Source organism: Patagioenas fasciata, chromosome Z (genome assembly GCF_037038585.1).
Source record: "Patagioenas fasciata isolate bPatFas1 chromosome Z, bPatFas1.hap1, whole genome shotgun sequence".
Lineage (NCBI taxonomy): Eukaryota > Metazoa > Chordata > Aves > Columbiformes > Columbidae > Patagioenas > Patagioenas fasciata.
The window spans coordinates 57042899-57060986 of NC_092560.1; the positions used below are offsets into that span (position 1 = coordinate 57042899).

At 39.5% G+C, this 18088-nt stretch overlaps 1 protein-coding gene across 1 annotated transcript in view; it reads right to left on the reverse strand.

Moving 5' to 3' along the window:
• Positions 1-395: 395 nt before the first annotated feature.
• The window catches only part of RAB3C (RAB3C, member RAS oncogene family), a 134917-nt gene continuing 117224 nt past the window's right edge, over positions 396-18088 (reverse strand). The window contains exon 5 of the mRNA XM_065860933.2: positions 396-8788. Within this exon, the coding sequence (XP_065717005.1) occupies positions 8601-8788 (188 nt within the window). The 3' untranslated portion in view covers positions 396-8600. The remainder of the gene's footprint in view (positions 8789-18088) is intronic.

Sequence of the window (18088 nt, forward strand, 5' to 3'; positions counted from 1 at the left end):
GAGATGGCTCATTCAGGCTAAGTTACATGAATAACCAATAGCAGCAGCCAAAAGTCACAGATACTTTTAAACAATTTGTACAGTGAAAAGTGAAAAGAAAAATCTTTGCCACATTTTAAAGGACCAGTGTATAGGCTGAGACAACAGTGTGATTTTGATAGGTAAATGTCTCATCTTTCTCGTGCAAACTTCTAGAGCAAAGTCTCCCGTGAATTCTGTGGGCCTCATGCAGAACTATGACTCACCAGTGCTACTGAGAGGACATTAATGAAAGGAATTATTGCAGATGTGGTATTGTTATCCCTTATTTTGTCAAAACTGAAGTAAATGTTTCCCAGTTTTAGTAAGTGGAGGAAATAAACAGGAGGGGAGTAAGACCATATCACCACAATGGAGATATTAATGAATATAGTCTCTTGAATATTTATTGTAATTGCCAAAGGAAAAAAAAAAAACCAAACAAAAAACAAACCAAACCTTCCAACAAAAAAATAAACAATCAAATCCACTTGGTATACAGAAGTCACATACAAACAGAATTTCCAATGGAATACACATGGTCTCTATGTCCACATAGAATTAAAACTCTGCACATGGATAAAACTTGTACTTCACGTTCAGACAAAAGCTCCCATGGATGTCTGCAGAAGATTCACAAAATTTGTCACCCAGCAATATCTTAAACTAGCATATTTTTTAGAACCACATTAACTATATTGCAGTAAGAGTTGGGGGAGGAGGAACAGATTGGGTCTCACCCCCTCACAAATTTATCCTAAGCAAGTACTTCAACTTTTTTTCAAGAACAATTCAACAAGCAAGTTGGCTTGAGGGAGCCAGAACAGCTACACATTTTCAAGCTAAGCATTTATCTTCGAGTATGTAATCACAGGTCTAGGAGAAATAATACAAGCACTAGGTAAAATTATCTGCCAGTCCTTGAACAGTCAGGTCACTTCACAATAAAAAGTTTAGATAAATATCCTCAGTCCTGTAGCAGTCTGTATATCTGTAGTTAAGTGGCACCTCATATTATGACTGTTACTTTGCTGCTCAGCTACAAATGTATGAACAATTTCCTTCTTTTATTAAGCATTCCCAAATTTCTCTCCATATACATTTTCATTTTACTCTGGTCTGTATAATTTTGTAGGAGTTTTCATGGCAGAAGGTGTAAAAACAGAGAATTTTAAGGGCTGCTCAGGTGATTGCAAGTACCATCTTGTGCTATTTAATCCAATCTGTCTACTTTGCTTTCTTGGAGAAACTATTTGATAGCAAAGGAAAGGAAACCCATGCTATTGGTTTCCAGTAGGCCTTAGAGTTCGGTTCTTCTCCTAATCAGGCTAATACAAAAAAACCCCTCCAAACCTAAATCAGCCTCATACATTGTCACAAAAATGCATCAGAGCAACAAGAAAACTACTTATGTACCTTTTAATGTGATACTAATGAAAATAATTTGTTATGAAAATTGTTTGGCACAACCAGTTACACCCCTTGGCCCAGATGCAGTGGCCTGTCTCTATTTAGCAAATTCCCAAGGTGGATGACGAGTTCCTTTGAAACCAGACATGTAGCAAGAATTTTCAGAATGAGCTTCACCTCTGCAGAGTCTGTGAGCACATCTGGGAACCCATGGCAGATCAGTGATCCAGGGTTTAAGGTCCCAAATGTGCCCAAGGGTTTTGCTGAATAGTGATAGCCTTGCTTGTGAGCTTAGAGAATTATTAGAAGTATACAAGGATAATAGGAAATGAAAAAGAAATGATTGGATGTCTCTTTTCAATTTCATGGTTAGATTCTGGGCTTTGTTCCCATTTATACCTCAGCTTTACTGTTATCAGTGGAGCTGTTCAATGTTGAAGACCGTGTAACAGCTGAGTGAAAAGTTTGGGTCAATATATTTAAGGGTGTATCTTCCATCTTTAGGATTTAGAAAAGTTAAGAAACTTAATTGACAGAAATATCTAATTAAGGTCACAATCTACTTTGCTGGACCATTTTGACTGTGATCTTCAAGCTGTTCCCAAAAATGTTAACTCTGGGCACCAAGTGAAGTTTGCCAACTCATCTGCAAGAGTATTGGGCACTCCTATTTAATATTTTAGGTAAATATTATGGGTTCACTATTTCTGATCAAAGAAAACATGCCCATGCTGTATTATGAAATACAGGCAGACAGAGCATGTAGCTGATTCTTTAAGCATAAATAACTCACCGTAACTGCTGAGCTCTAGGAGGTTCTTTTAATGCTTCTAGAGAACATGCTTTAAAAATATAGACAGGTAATTTAGAAATGGTTACAAGCATCTTCTGACTGAAAGCACTGTCATCCCACTAGCATTGGTGTAACATGGTCATTTTCAAAAAGGACACTCACAACTCTAAAAGTAAAATTGACATGCACTTGCAGTAAACAAACAAATATCTTTTACCATTGTCTCATATATGAAAAATAGTTTAAATGACTTAATAATAGAGGAGTATTACACTACGCTGGTAAAGTGTATACTATATAAATTTTACTACAAGACACATACATCTACTGGAAATCTTAAGCCACACAGGCATCATCAACAGCTTATCACACATACATGACACTTCTCCCTTTCACACAAGTTTATATACACTGAGTAAGTAATTAAATATTGCACTTATTGGCCCATGATCCCTCAGTTTTGAGGTATTCAAAAATAGAAAACTTATCTATTTTTATCACATATTTTCATGCAACATTTAAGACATTTCAATTCCACAAACACTAGTATATAGGTTACATATTCTGACAGTCCAACTGCACCACAACACATCTGACATTACTGACAAAATATTAAACAGGAGTTACAGCACAAACATTTCATTTAACACTAGTTGCAGGTACATGTCAGAATTACTCGAGGAAATTTATCGCCAGAAGTAGTAAGCAATCCCCAGCTTTCATTTTTGCGTGTTATGCATGATACTGAAGTTATTGGAAGGTTAGGACTTTTGCTTCCCCCAAATCAAATACCAGGTACCTTATTCTACAACTGACAAGCCATCTACATCTGCTGAACCATGGATAATAAACCCATGGTCTGCAAATGTAATCCAGCTAATTTCTGGTTCTAATGAGAGTTTATGGATAAATTCCACTGTGGCATTTGGGGAAGGCTGCACTGAACATGAACAAGTAACTGGATGAGTGGGTACTGGATTAGTGTCAAAAGATGTACTGCTGTGTATATGTGTATACTACACAAGTGTAGTTCAATTTTCTGCTTTAATGAACATCCACAGATAAACAAAGCTTAAAAAAAAAGTGAAGTGAAAGAAAAGCTTATATTTCAAAGGTAAACTACATTTACCTCTTTATAAAGAAAACTAGTAGAAATCATTCTAAGAATTCAGACAAATTGCCTCTTTAAATGAGAGTTGACAAATTATGAACCTTGGAGACTCTGTAGTCAGAATGTACCGAAGAGACTATGTGTATGGATTAAATGGTGTAAATCAACACAACTCGATCCCCTCTTGGCTTAAGTGTAGCCATGTTGCTTTACACCCCCTGAGGGTTTATCTATGAAAATTTACATACTTATGGTCTCACATTGCTAAATCTGTCACCCTAAAGAAGAACTAGGCTCATGCACAGTGTGTCTACCCATATGAAACAGGCCAAGGAGGAACCTGTGCATCAGCAGAACAATAATTTAGTTGATGCCCTTAAAAACACAAGTAATAAAACTTGCCTCTCACAACTAAATATAGAAAAGAGTAGTTGGGGCAGGGGGGAATTTGGGAAGGGAGCTTATTTTGGAATACAAATGCAGCATCATTCGTCTCTACTGAAGAAACAAAGGCATTGTCCTCAGATGTAGAATTTGTACTGCCATTTTTTTCCTTAAAATGTCAATTAAACTCAAAGTATTCTCAAAATTAGGATCAAACTCCAGCAGATTTTGTGCACCTTGAAACAGAACTTCATTCCTAAAATAAAGAAGGTGCAGGTGGTACAGCTGAATATACAGAGCTGAGCAGACTGGGAAGAAAACTTAATCTTTCAGACTGGTGCTCTGGAAAGGCCACATAGATGTAGTTGCTCAGGTAGTTTCTCTAAGCATTACATTAAGTATAAGCACAAAGGAACAAACAGTTCCAGGTAACAGTCACATACACAGCTGTTCAGAGAGAAAGAGTATTTTTTGACAGAAAATCAGGCTAACAAACAAAGAGGTCTAAGTAAACAAAACACCACCACCACCAAAAAGATACGGTATTAAGTTAGTTATGCTATAAGGGTGAGAATGCATGTGAACATGAACTCTTAGCAGAATCAAAAACATGCATCTGAAGGTTCAGCTCAACAGGCCTTGCTAGCCGCTTGGCAGGTTGGTGCCAGGAGGCACCACAGGAACCAGCCACATCCTATGGTCTGTGTGCTCCCAAGGCATTTTCTGAGCACTAGTTTGGTCATGCAGCAAACAAGACACTGTCAGAGCATGATAAGGCTGGTGAATTACCCATGCCTTTTAGCCTGCTGCTAAAAGCTTTAATCCAGATGCTCGGAAATAAGTTGTGTGGTATTTGTTCAGCTGGCACTATGGAGCTCAGGACCCTCTGCCCAAAAACACCTAATCTCTCAGAAATTCAGCACACTCTATGTTTCAACTGTTGTATCTCGGTAAGAGACTGAAATCTCAGCTGAAGGGGGTATCTGTGGCTGGACCCATAAGGCCCATGGCATTCAGTTCTATTTCTGTGCTGAGAGAGGACAACCAATTACTGCAAAGTGTGTGAGCACTTTTTCACCAAGAATTTGTCATGAAGCTGAAAATAGTTTGGGATCTCTTTTCTCAGATTTCAATTTAATGACCCACCCCTCTTCCATCACTAAAATAGAACTCTTTATAGCCTGGTACTTTCTCTTGATGGAACTATGCTAGACCAGTGGATAGATAAGGGATCTAACCAAATCCTGCTTATCTCTTCCAACAACTCATTATCAGTTACTGTTCAATATGTATGAAGAACAAGCCATGGATTTTTTAAATATTGGCCCTTGTTCGATTGAGATGGGATTTCCAAAAGTTCGGCCTAACTCTACCTGCAGTTAAGAAAATTGCATTTCTATTGCATAACTCAATAGGAGTTGAACTAGGTTGAAGGAGCCAACTAGATTGACACAGGCTGCTTTTGGATATCCTACCCCATGAACAAGCCAAGGCATAATTTTAAATTGAATGGAAATCCCAGTCCTGATAGTTTGCCCAGAATTCAAACTAAATTTTTAGAATGTTTGGGGAAAGGTTACTAAGTTACAACCCTAAAGACTTACTGTCTGCCAGGTTTCTCTACAACAGCCAGCTTCCAGCTGAGAGAATTTCTGAGAACATGATGCTCCTGATCTAAATCTGAACACATTTTATAGCAGAAAACTCAATATTTCTGTAAAACACATGGCTGCAAAAAAAAACCTGTGATGGCAAATCAAAGGCTACTTTTCAAACAGTAGGTAACCCTGATTGTTAAGAAAAGGTCTACTTGAACTTCAAAACAGTTTTAGTTTCAGAGCAAGGAATGATAGGATAAATTTGGTTCAATGGGATATCATCCGGTCATCCATCCCAACCTCCTGTTCAGAACAGTGTCAACAGACAGGTCCAAGCAGTCTGCCCAGGGCTTTAGCCAGTCTGGTCTCGAAAACCTCCTAGGGTTTCATGTGAACACTTTAAAAATTCATCTGACTAATTTGGAACTCTATGACAATGGTTGAATGTCAATACAGAGGTACTAGGAGTTTTAAAATCTTGACTGGTTCTGCTGCTATACATCAGGTGAGCCTTTTCCTTACAACACATGGCTGGCAGGCTAATGAATGTTACTGTGGCAGCTGCTTCCGCCATCCTCCTCATCCCACGCAGAAGGTGAGACGTGTTTTATGCCTGGGAGGCTAGTTGCCTCAGAAATGCGAAAGGCAGATTCTTCCTCTTTGATTTTGCTGTTACTCTTCTGCCCAGGCTCTTGATGCAAAATGAAGAGCAATTAATTCATCCTATTTAAGTAAAGAACTGTTTATCTGTCACTCCATTTATTTAAAAATATATATGCTAATAATGTATTACCACCACTGATTAGGGTCTGTGTGGTCATAAAGAGCCAGGGAGGCTCTGGAATACGTTGCAATGGAATTACAAGCAAGGTAAGGCTGTAGCAAGGGGCATTTTGGGGTCTTTTTCCCTTGTTATAAAGTGGACAGGAGATGACTGTGTTGCAGCTAGCATCCTAGAGCATAGATGAAAGAATGTTTGCACGTGTAGCCATGCTACATGATCCAGGATATGCTCAAGCTTATGTAAGATGTGACTATGTCCTCCTCTCTTCTTGCCCTGCCTGTGATGACTGAGACTAATAATACAATCTAAACATTTTCTAAACGACCGAGGGCTGAAGCGGAGTGCTGTCTCAAGGCTTCCCTGCTCCTTTTTCTCCAGCAGCATTGCACATGGCAAGAAAAGGATGGAAAACTGCCCACCATCTCACAGAAAGCTTCCTTAGCTTCTTATAACTTCTTTTTCCAAAGCAGCTGGTACATAGTGAGTGAAGAGGTTCTCAATGAATGTCTTTCAGTGCAATTACCAACATGTTGCCTTAGAAAGGGGAGAGAAAAGCATACCTGGAGGGAGGCAGGGTTATGGTTGGGATAGCACATGCGTCTTCTGCCTGGCTGCTCATCAGCCCCAAAGAGGACAGTGCTTGCTTTTCATGGAAATAAACAAGTGAAGTTCAGTTTCCATGTCTCTAGGAAAACAAGTGCTGAAGTAAACTAGCTAACAGGACACACATGGTTTAAAACCCCAGACTGAAGAAAGAACATTTATTCATTTTAGTTAGGCAGCTGATGTAGCACCCTGATGGCACATCCATTTTACACGTGTCTATATGCCTTGTTTGGAAGTAATTTTTACTGTGTTGAAGTGTATGGAGTTTAATTAATCAGTGAAAAAAAAAAAAAAGAAAATAAAAAGTGATCATTTTCTCCTAGTGCTTTTCAGGAGTTACATAAGTTACCTTCAGAAAAAGTAATGTGTGTAGAGGGATTTCTTTGCAGTTGTAAGCAGTTTGAAGTACCTTGTGTTACTTCTTTTTTTTTAATTTGTCTTTTGATTTTTCCCATTGCAGACAGTTAAAGAAACATCAGCCTTGTCCTAAATTCTCTCTAATTGGAACAATAAAACAGTTAATGCTTTTTCAATTGTGCCATTTAGTTAAAAAACTTCACTGTGACGCAAGGGAAACAGTTGTACAAAGTACTCCAGGGCACAGATGTAAGAAACTGCCACCAGTTACTAGAGGAGTACTTTTAAATACTGTGAAATATGACTATTTTGAACATTTTATTAAAGAGGAATTTGTGTACATTATTCTGCTATATTCAAAGCCTTTTGCTGATCTTATGAATGTATTGAACCTAACTCCAGAAATGTTAACAATTTATTAAAGTTCTTAAAAATCTTATGAAATTCTGATAGTCTTGTCAAAATAGAGAGCCTCATCAAAGTAAAAATGAGATCCAACACCAGCTGACACCAGCAGCACTTCTGCAATAGGTCTGAGTAAAATACAGGTGTTTGTAGCCAGCGTAGTGATGGTTGTCTCAGTGACTGAATGGGAGATGAAATTCCTGAAAACTTAAAGATGCATGTTTGACAGCAACAAGACAAGACAGTTCTTGGCTATGAACAACCAAATGTAACGGATTTGGCTCTGTCAGGTATAATATAGAACTGTGTGTTTAATATCTCATGCAGGTAGAAATGAAAAGAGCTAGTCAGCCCTCTGCTACTGGGGTAGGTACTACTGGGATCTCTGTAATGATGGAATGAGAAATTAAGAAAGGTATTAGATAGGCATGCAGCTTGTATGGAAATGTAAACATACTAGCTATCCAAACAGGATGAAGTACCTAATATCTCTGAGGGTCTGCATTGAACACCTACATCCAGTTGGAAACTTACAGGAAAGTTTGGTGGCTCTGGGTCTAGTAGCTAACTTCTTTCCAACTTCTGTAATTTCTAGCCAGCTGTGATGTATAACGTGATGCGTATAGATTTGCCAAGGCAACATGCTCAGAAAATGTCCCTTATTCAAACGATCTGGGCAGAATAAGTGGTTGGCTCACTAGAGGAATACGTCTACATTGATCTTCAGTCAGGAGAAAATACAAGTAGAATCAGTAAGCTTATTCTAAAACACCTTGGCCACTACCCTAAGGATTCAACTATATAATTTGAAACTGATGAAGCAAGAGCCAATTCCAGGCAAAAGCGGTCTGAGGACATGGCACCAGCTGAAATAATTATAATGCAAAACAGTAAAAAGAGAATAGAAACTAACAGCTATCCTGCATGCAAAAGCCAGATGCTAAAAAATGCATCGTCCTTTCAAACTAATAACCTCTCCATCTCCATATGCATACTCGACCAGCTGCTGATGTAAAATAAAAGACTTTGCTCCCAAATAAATTAATAAGACAGTATAAATAAAGGCATATAGACCATTCATAAATACTCTGTTGGCAACCAAACACACTGGAGCTGCCTTTGCTGATAGCGGGACTAACAGCCGCAGTTGGGCTGCTGTGGAGGAGGGGTGTCCTTTAGCCGAGTGTTCTGCTTGCTGGCAGCAATGGCGGGATCCGTCTCCAGACTTTCCGACATTTTGTCACAGATGATATCCACGAGTCGCTCAAACGTCTGCTTGACATTAATGTTGTCCTTGGCACTTGTTTCAAAAAATTCAAATCCTAAGAAAATAGACAATACATTTATTTTTGATGCAATTTCTGGTATCTCCAATAAATATACAAACTTCTCTTGGGTGACGAAGAGTTGAGAGACGCTCAGAATACAAACATGTAGAGCACAATCTTAAAAAGACTGATACTGCAAGAGCAGTTAAAATCATAACACAATCAAAGTATGCTAGTGTTATTTGCTTTATATCAACCCAGATAAAATCAGTACTGGTCCAAATACATTCTCTTAGACAGATTCTACTTTAAAACAGTTTAGTCTAAAAATTGACACCAGTTTGAGGGTATTAATATTTTGGAAATGCCCTCTATAACCAGCCACCGGGAAGGAATAATCTACTGCTCCATCTCTATTATTTTACTTTGAGCATTATTCAGCTGGAAACAGCCACTTCTATTGTGTCATTAACCTGTTACTAAGGTAGCCAATTGTGTTTAGAAATAAGCAGATTAAAAAAACAGCAAGACAAGGAAAGATTTCTGCAATTTGATATCTACTTAAGTTAGATGTGAATCTGTGGGACCAAAGGGCCTCCCAATCCCACAAACTAAAATAATAAAAATATACAAACACACAGAAGGAAAAAAAGTTCCTTAATTCATATAGAAGAACTTTTTATCTATCAGTTTGCATGAGTACCCCAAAGGCAAAAAACCAGAGCTTTCCTTAACCCAGAAGGGGCACTTTTATCATCAGAGCCAGCTTTCCTAAGCTCTCTGCCCCTATTCATCCCATGTTTCATCTCCCACATCTGCCTCCTTCATCTGGGCCATATTTGCAACTTGCTGGTCCAGCAGGCTTCTGTTAATGCTGCATCTTCCCATGTGTTTGCTTCCTTTGCAAAACATTTGTCTTTTTTAATTTACGTTTTCTAAGTGTTTTCCCCCATGCTCTACCTTTTCTCCCAGTTACCACATTGCTTGCCTGAAGGTTCCCTGGTAATTTAAAACTTTATCTTCTGTCTTTCCACTACTTAAGGATTCAATATTGAAACAGTTCACAAAACATCTAATTGACTGGTAATATTAGAGAAGTGGCTTAGCATTTGCACAAATATTTTGATTCTTTCTGATTAAATCTGTATAACAACACGCAACTACCACCATGTTTTATTGTGAGAAAAATCCCAGTAAGAAAATATCAATTACTTGAACCCTCAGTGGAAGAAAGGCTTTTTTAAATGTTTGTGTTTTCCAGTTAATGGACTAACTTTCTGTTGGAAAGGCCATTTGAAATTTAAATGCAACTACTTTGATCACATCAGTCCTATGTATTCTATATGCTACGTAAACAGGATGTAATGTGCATATTCAGTCCTATAACTGCTTACCATGTAGCTTTTTACGTTTGAGAAGCAGCCTAGATTTAAGGCAAATATTTATATTTAGCTTGGTATTATATCCCAGAATGCACTTATAACCAGTGCAAAATCTAACTCTGTTCTGAATTTTCTTCGTATTTTTAATTTACATAAAGTGCCTTGTGCTGAAATGTCACAAAGTGATTAATCATTTAAATGCACAGGAGCTAAACACAAGCCTAAGTTAGTGTTCATAGGTAGTTTAGATAATAAGAGGTATAAATATTGTACAGGGTCTAGTCATACAACTTCGACTAATATCTGAAAGAAGTGTAAGGATAACCTCACAGGTATGAGTTCACATTGCCAGCAAAACCTTTTCTATCTACATTTCTCTAGAAAGCAGGAAAGCTGTCCATAGTAAAAGACCCTGTACATAAATTGTACACTGTGAGGAGGTTTGCATCTACATCGGATTGTTTAATTTAGCTTGGCTTACATGTCTCCTTTGTTCTAAACTAGAGTGAGAATAGAGAAAGCCTGTGTAGCCTCAGTTGCTGGTGGCTTCAGCCCATGCAGAGCTCCATGCAAGAGAAGATTCTTCAGATAGCTTGGGAACTGTTTGGGGGAAGAAGATCCTTCACATTTTCAGTGCTCTGTGTTGAAACCCGGCTGCAGCTCTAGCACAGGAACACAGTCAGGTGCTTCCACAACTGGTAGTGTCTGCTCCACAGTAAGCAGGAGGAAAGCAGCTGGTTCCAAAGAGGAGCAAGCAGGGTTAGAGGGCAGAAGTGGAATGGTACACCAAAGCCTTGGAGAAGACTATAGGAAGAAGAATGGATCTTAATGACATTTCTGAGGGGAGCAGTTTTTACAGGTGAGAGGACAGAATTACTGGCATATGAAAGGATTCTGAAATGACAGGTATGACAGGTAGGTAAGACATCTGGAAAGAGAAAAGCAGAAAGTGAAAGAAAGCGTCACAAGGAAGAGAAGAGACTGATGTCAGGAAATACTGAAACATGAACAGGATCAGGAAAACAGGCCCACTATCCCAGTGAGGGTGTTCTGCATAAGAACACCGTGAAAAACTTACAGGCATCCATTATCCCAGAAAGACAGAGGCTTACAGGGTGTTCAAGCACAAACATATTTAATAAAATAAAATAAAAATAGACACAACAACTGTGGTGAAATCTATGGAATTTCAGTTACAATTTTGATATAAGAAGGAAATGTTAGTCACAATAGTGCTGTAGCTGGGTATCAGGCTATGCCTGCATGCACATACTATCAACTTAGTCATTAATTGCCTGGGTGATCCAGGACATTCCCTAACTAGACCATGCATAGAAGAGACAATGCACTGACCTGTGAGAAGGTGACTGACCTCCCCAACTGCTTCTACAACAGAGTGTTTGCTTTATTCTTTACAGAAACTGTACAGATGGGCATTTTGGACAGTCCTGGAGATTCACCTAGGCAGCCCCTGTTGTGCATAGACCAGCTGATAGGAACTATTTATGTGCGTAACTGTGCTGATAAATACCCTAAGTAGAGAAAAGTGTCATGCCAGTGGGTTCCCCCAGGCAGTTCCTCCTGTAGAATAGATTCAGCTGCACATAGGTAAGAAACATGTAGATTGTCTGTGGAAATAGTTCTTATAGATGCAGAACTGGTCACACAGAACAGTCTTCTGAAGCCAGTTAAGAGATGCTTTGTGCACAGTTTAAAGTAATCACCGCCACCAGATCATAATGTGTATTGGGCACATAGAACCAGCTGGATTACGAGAATTCAGCAGAACAGGCATTCAGAGAGTCTCATGTGATGCAGCTAAAGACATCATTGTAAAGATCTTTCAAACAGAGGCTCCTCTTGCCACTTGGACAGCAACTGACTGTACTGTCCAGGGCATTCAGTTTCCCATGAGAGTTACCTTATGCAAAATAACCCAATAAATTAGAGTGGTGTTATAAATTTGAGTGGTGTTCCTTCTCTTTTGTGTGGGTTTGTTCGTGTGTGTGTGGGTGTTTTTTGGTTTGTTTGTTTTGTTTTATTTTGTTTTGTAAAAAAAACTGTCTGTGGAACAAAGGAGCTAGGGAGTATTTTTTGTGGAAGGGTGTGTCTGAACTCTGTTTTTTTTCAATTTTATTATGGAATATTTTGCAGACATTTTCCTTCTGATCTCTCCTCTCGACTCATCTTGCAATTATTTTACTAATAGCACTTAGAGACCCTAAGCCTCTAAAATACCTGTGTGTGAGGGCCTCAGATCTACATTTTTTAAGACTTTCTCCAAGTTTTTTCCACTTCTCATTATTAATGGAGAGAAAAGATTTTCCATGTGAGTACAAGCCTGATGTGAGGCAACTCTGGTGATGCTCAGGGCATCTGAGCTCAAAGAACACCATGTTCCCACCACTCCTGATGATCTGTACTGCCAATGTGGGTGAGACTGGGCAGAACAGATTACTGCAAAGATATGACAAAGCCCAAGAGGCAAGTGGGTAGGTAAGGCACAACAGAGCTGAAAGTGAGAATATCCAAAATATCAAAGTGCTGACTGAACATATGAACAATGCACGTGGAACATCCATCACGATGTTCTAATATAAATGCCTCTTTTTTATTTAATTCAATTTTCCCTTTGCTGCCCTTAACACTGTGTCTCTTTCCCTCATCTCTCTTCTTCCCAATAGAACCAATTCAGAGAAAGCTAGCAAGTCTTCAGCAGCCTCCAAAGAGCCACACAGCAGCAGGAGCTGACGAGGACACCGGCATGGTGCTACTGTTCACCTGATGAGCTATAGTGCACATAGAGCCAATTACATAGTTTCCCTAGAACAGATAAATATCTTGAATTAACCAGCTTTGTTCTCTCTCTGTCCCACACTTGTCCTGCCTTAGCAGAGGTTCCTTCATCAGTGCTCATTAACTCTTGTTTATGCCAGCTTTCAAAAAAACCAGGAAGAAAACAAGAACAGAAGAGACAGCAATATGCAAAGGGAAGAACATTCTGCACCCTCTCATCTTCCTGAGAAAAAGTGACACAAAGAGGACATACTATCTAGTAAATTTTAAGCACAGTTCCACAGATATTACAGACAAGAGCTGTGTTCATGTTTCACCAGCTGATCAGGAAAATCTGATTTCAGAGTGTTTGTCCACACCAAGAAAATTTTATTTACCGCCCCTGATGTTTCGTTAACTTTAACAGATGTCATCAAAGGTTTGTTCCCGCAGTAACTACCCTTCCATGAAGGTAAATGTGAACTGTGACCTATAGTCCTGTTCTTGCCTGTGCCTTGTTCAATCCGATATTTTGAGGAGTAGTAGGCGACTGCAAGGTCAGAGCAAGAAGTGGCAGTGGGAAGCTACTCCGTTTGTAACACAATGGTGTGCAAAGGCAAAATCTAGGAAACCACGGGAACGAATCATTCAACAATCTCATAGTATATAAAGGGGATGAGCTAATGATGCCTTATCTTCTTGGATTTGCATCCTGTGGGCAGTTCTGAGGAGGCACTGGCAGGCACCTGCTTGTCTGCTCTGAATAGTATCTAATAAGGTTTGCATTCACATTGCAGGCTGCCAGTCAAGGCAACTGCAAGGCCTTCTTCCTCTGCTCAGTTGTCCACTACCTCAGAATTGTTAACATCTTTGAGTCTTCTGCCTCTCAAAGAGAGACAAACACATATGGCATGATTGCAAAGGTCACCTCTCCTAGGAGACAGGGCTGAAAGTAGCTGGTGACCATTGATGTTCTTCAAAGTATCTCCTACACCTGCAATTATGGTACCAGATCCGGTTATACTGTGCTCTACTTCGTAGACTACTTGGATGGGACCTCTGCTGACCAAACAAGCCCAAGGGCTGGACTACACTAAGAAAAGCATTAAAAAATAAACTCCAAGATAGAAGTTTGCCAATATTATCTCAGCAAAGAGCAGTGCTTCAGCACCATTCTGGATAGAGCTAGTGTAAAGATTGATAACAGAAATGCTAAGATATTAATTCACCTTTATGGTGTCAAGATTTACGAAAAACAAAAGCTAAAAGGGGACTCTGAGCTGTGACAGAATGGAGAGACTTGAGGGGTAGTTACTGGTGATGCTCTAGCAAACACCTTTTCCAGTCTTTCAGAACATGAGACTTCCATATAAATTCCAGCTGTACTGATTTTGATTGTGGCTTCCAGATACCTTTTAAATGAGTACATTTGGGCAATAAATCAGATTCTTGGCAAATATTTTTTTTTGTTTGTTTACATGAAACATTTGTTGAGTAAACACAATCCCTTGCTTCCCATTGTCATTAAGTAGCTTTCCTGTAATGCAGCTCCACGTGTCTGACGGTACTGGCAGGTTGGCATTTCCCTCCTGTAAAAAAACATCCTGGGGACAGGAGCCTTTAATTGCTCTGCCAGTATCCTGTGTGTGTTGTAACTAAATGGAATACTTTGGTGTTTGTCAGTGCTGTCTGTCTCATTCCCCTGGCACTAAGATTTGCCCTTTAAAAAGAGCTAAAAAATAATGAAGGGTGGAACTATGAATAGGCATCTTCCTGCACAACCCAATTATTTTCGTTTTTAATGCAAAGTTAGACACAGCCATATGTCCATGCTTTTGAAACAGCCTGCGACCCTGCCTTCTGCACCCCGGCCTCCAGCCAGCCACAGAGGCAAAACAGAACTTACTGTTCTAGCAAACTGTGTGCTGAGGTGCCAAGTCCCACTTGATTCCCAATGCAGATGCCAAAATTACAGTCCTAAAAATGCCTCTTTAGTTAATGCCTAAACTCACTGATGTCTAATATCCCCAGTGTACCCACAGATGTCTAATGTACACATTACCCCCCAGAGCTCATACCTCAAGACAAGTGAGGTTTGACTCTACTGATGCTGGGGAGCTACTGTCTTGTGCCCCAGCCCTGGCAGGATTCAGACACCAGACGTTCTTGCCCCATCTCAGTAGCAGACCTGGTTTTGCAGGCTTAGTCAGATCATACAGAAGTGCTGGATGCTGAATTGCACCCTGTATAAACACATGGCACTGACAAATGCTCCACTTTCAGGCTTGCTGGGGTAGTAAATGGGATTAATTTGAAGAAATCTAGTAATCCCTGAATCAGGTCTCTAGCATCTCCCCAGCATGACCCTTATGTACATACATGCCTGAGCCAAGAACAAAATGAAAATAAAACAAGCAAGGCAGAATAATTTTGAAGTGAAAAATTTCCTTCCCATTTTTGTGGAATTTATTTTCAAAGCACTGGTAATCAAGAGAAGGAAAGAAAGAAAAAGTTGAAAATAAAGACTTTAATGAAGAAATGGCCCAATAAAAGATGAGAAGAAAAAGGATGGAAAGGGAAAAAACACCCCAAAATATGCAAAATAAGGTACGTGTTAAAATCCGAGGGGTAAAATGACTACCTCTCTGAGCGACAAGCTTCAGGGCACAGTGAAATCCTAGGCACTGCTGGCACTGGGGCATGGAGTACACAGAGCCCTTTGCATGGGCCCTGAATGCAGCATGACAGCTGGCTTCTGCCCGCCTTTGTGGAAGGGAATGTGAGAGCTCACCCAGAAAGTGTTTTGTTTTGTTTTCTGACATTCGTTTGTGGCCTCTGGGAGAGACAGTGTTCCAGGATACATTTAGAAAGCAAGAAAATGCACCCTAAGGCACGCTCAGACATGCTAGGTGCCCCCAGACAGGACAAACAGAACCTTACAGAAAACATGACTGGATATTCGGGGCAGATCTTGCAGTACCACCCTAGTACCTGGTACAATGTGAGCACAACAGGTATGACTTGGGTCTGTGACAGGATGGTCCTTCTGCAGCAACCTTAGGGGCCCTGGTCTTAAAGATATAACATAGTCTGAAATGACAATACTTGCAATTAAAAAACAATGAGTGTTGAAATAATCTGTAGCACACACAGAGACAATAGGAGTTGTACAGTAGCATGTGGGCAAACAAAGAACACATACAAAATTATGTACCTAACTTGCAAGCACAGCAATATATAAATAAATGGAGAAACTGTATGACAAAGTATCTATGCAACTGTCCATCTGCATGAGCAGTTACTCAGAGTCTGTTCAAAGGTCTGTGCACACCTCTGCCTGCTAATCGTTTGCCAGAATGTAGATCACAATATGTCATACAGAACACGAATAAAAGGAACTTAGACTTTTATGCCATCTGTGAGTCATTCTTTATATTTCTGTTCTGACAAGTGACACCAAACTTTAATGAATCTGTGAAACTTTGAACTCAGCTGAGAAGCACAAGATGAACATGTCAGAAAAGCTGTGTGAGTAATGCAGATGGGAAGTGTGCGTGTATATTGATTGCATGAAGTTAAAGCCTTTTTTACTAAAATACTTCAAAGCATGTAATTGCTGAATATATTGGGATTTTGCTCAATAACAAATGCATGTATTGCTCAGAGCAAACATTCATGAAGGGATAAAATAGCATAAGCATTATGTTCCACAACCCTTTTTTTTTTAGGGATGAGTGAACAAACTTATTAAAACGTGTTTGCTTTGTTTTCTGTGTCAATATTAACAATACATTAATTGGTTCTCTCTACTGGCTTGTTTGTCACATTTCTATATTTTCTCCGTATGATAGTTCTGTGAGGTAAAGTTACGTGACTCAGCTGAATTTACTTGATCCTGTCTGTTTTAATCTTATTCTACCACTACTATTTTAATGATGCTAACATGTTAAACAATCATGAACTAATTTCTGAAAAAAAGCATGTGCCACTTACAAAAAGTACTGAATAGGGTGACAAGGAATAGCTAAGGTCTGAGATAGTCTTTGTGTCTGGAATGATGAAATAGTGCAGCTTGGAGAAAAAGGAGGGGTATGATAGAGGTCTCTGAAACCAACAGTGTTGCAGAGGGGTAACAGCAAACAATTGTTCACTGTTTCTCAGAATCCAACAGTGAAGAAACATCAGATAAAACTAGCAAGTGACCAATTCAAAGCAGAAACAGATAACTCAGATAAACTGTGCACATTTAAAGGATGTTTTTATATGGTTTCAAAGACATCACTGGACAGGTCCATAGATGAAAGTTCTGAAAAGGCTATTGAATATAAAGATACTGCCTTTGGTTCATGAGATCCAAGAATATAATTTGCTACAGTCTCAGAAAGTATGACTGTGTGTTTGCCCTTTTATACGTTTCACAAGGCACCTACTTCTGGCCATCACCGTAGGTAGCATTCTGCTTGCAGCTATGATCTATGGTGGTATCACCAGTGTCATGCTCTATTAAACTGTTCTTATCTCAACCCACAATTTTTTTTTTCCTTTATCCCCTTTTGATTCTCTCCCCCATCCCACTTGGGAGGGGATGAGCAAGCAGCTATGTGGTCCTAGTTGCCAGCTCAGCTTAGACCAAGCTTTAAAAAAATCTAAAATGGAAATGAGACAAATTTTGTCTTCATAAACATCCTGCTAATTTCCCTTCAAGGTCAGATCTTTCTTTTGTGAACTCCCGGGAGTGTTACGGGAGAGGTACTTGGAGCTATCACGGGATACCTGACTGGCTTGGCTTAGCCAGACCTTTGCAGGGAACAAGACCCATTGCTGGTTGATCTAAACAACTTGTTTGGGTTACACTTGAGTAACAAACCAGCACTGAGGTTTAAAGAAATGACTGATTATACCTTGTTAATAAAACTGAAGGCCACACTTTTCAAAGAGGTCAGCAGCCGCAGAAGAAGCATGATTTTCCCATTCTCAACAGGACATCATGTTTCCTGGAGGGCCAAATGCCCAGTGCTTTTTCTGACCTTTTGAAAACCCAGCAAAAAATGTACAGGTATTCATTTTTCAGTGACTTCAAATAAACCAGGGCTGAAAATAAAATCACAATTGAGAACAGTGTTTCACAGCTTTGTACAGCACTCATGTGTTGTGCTTGCTTGCAATTGTGGCTATAGTCAACGTTGTAGACCACGAC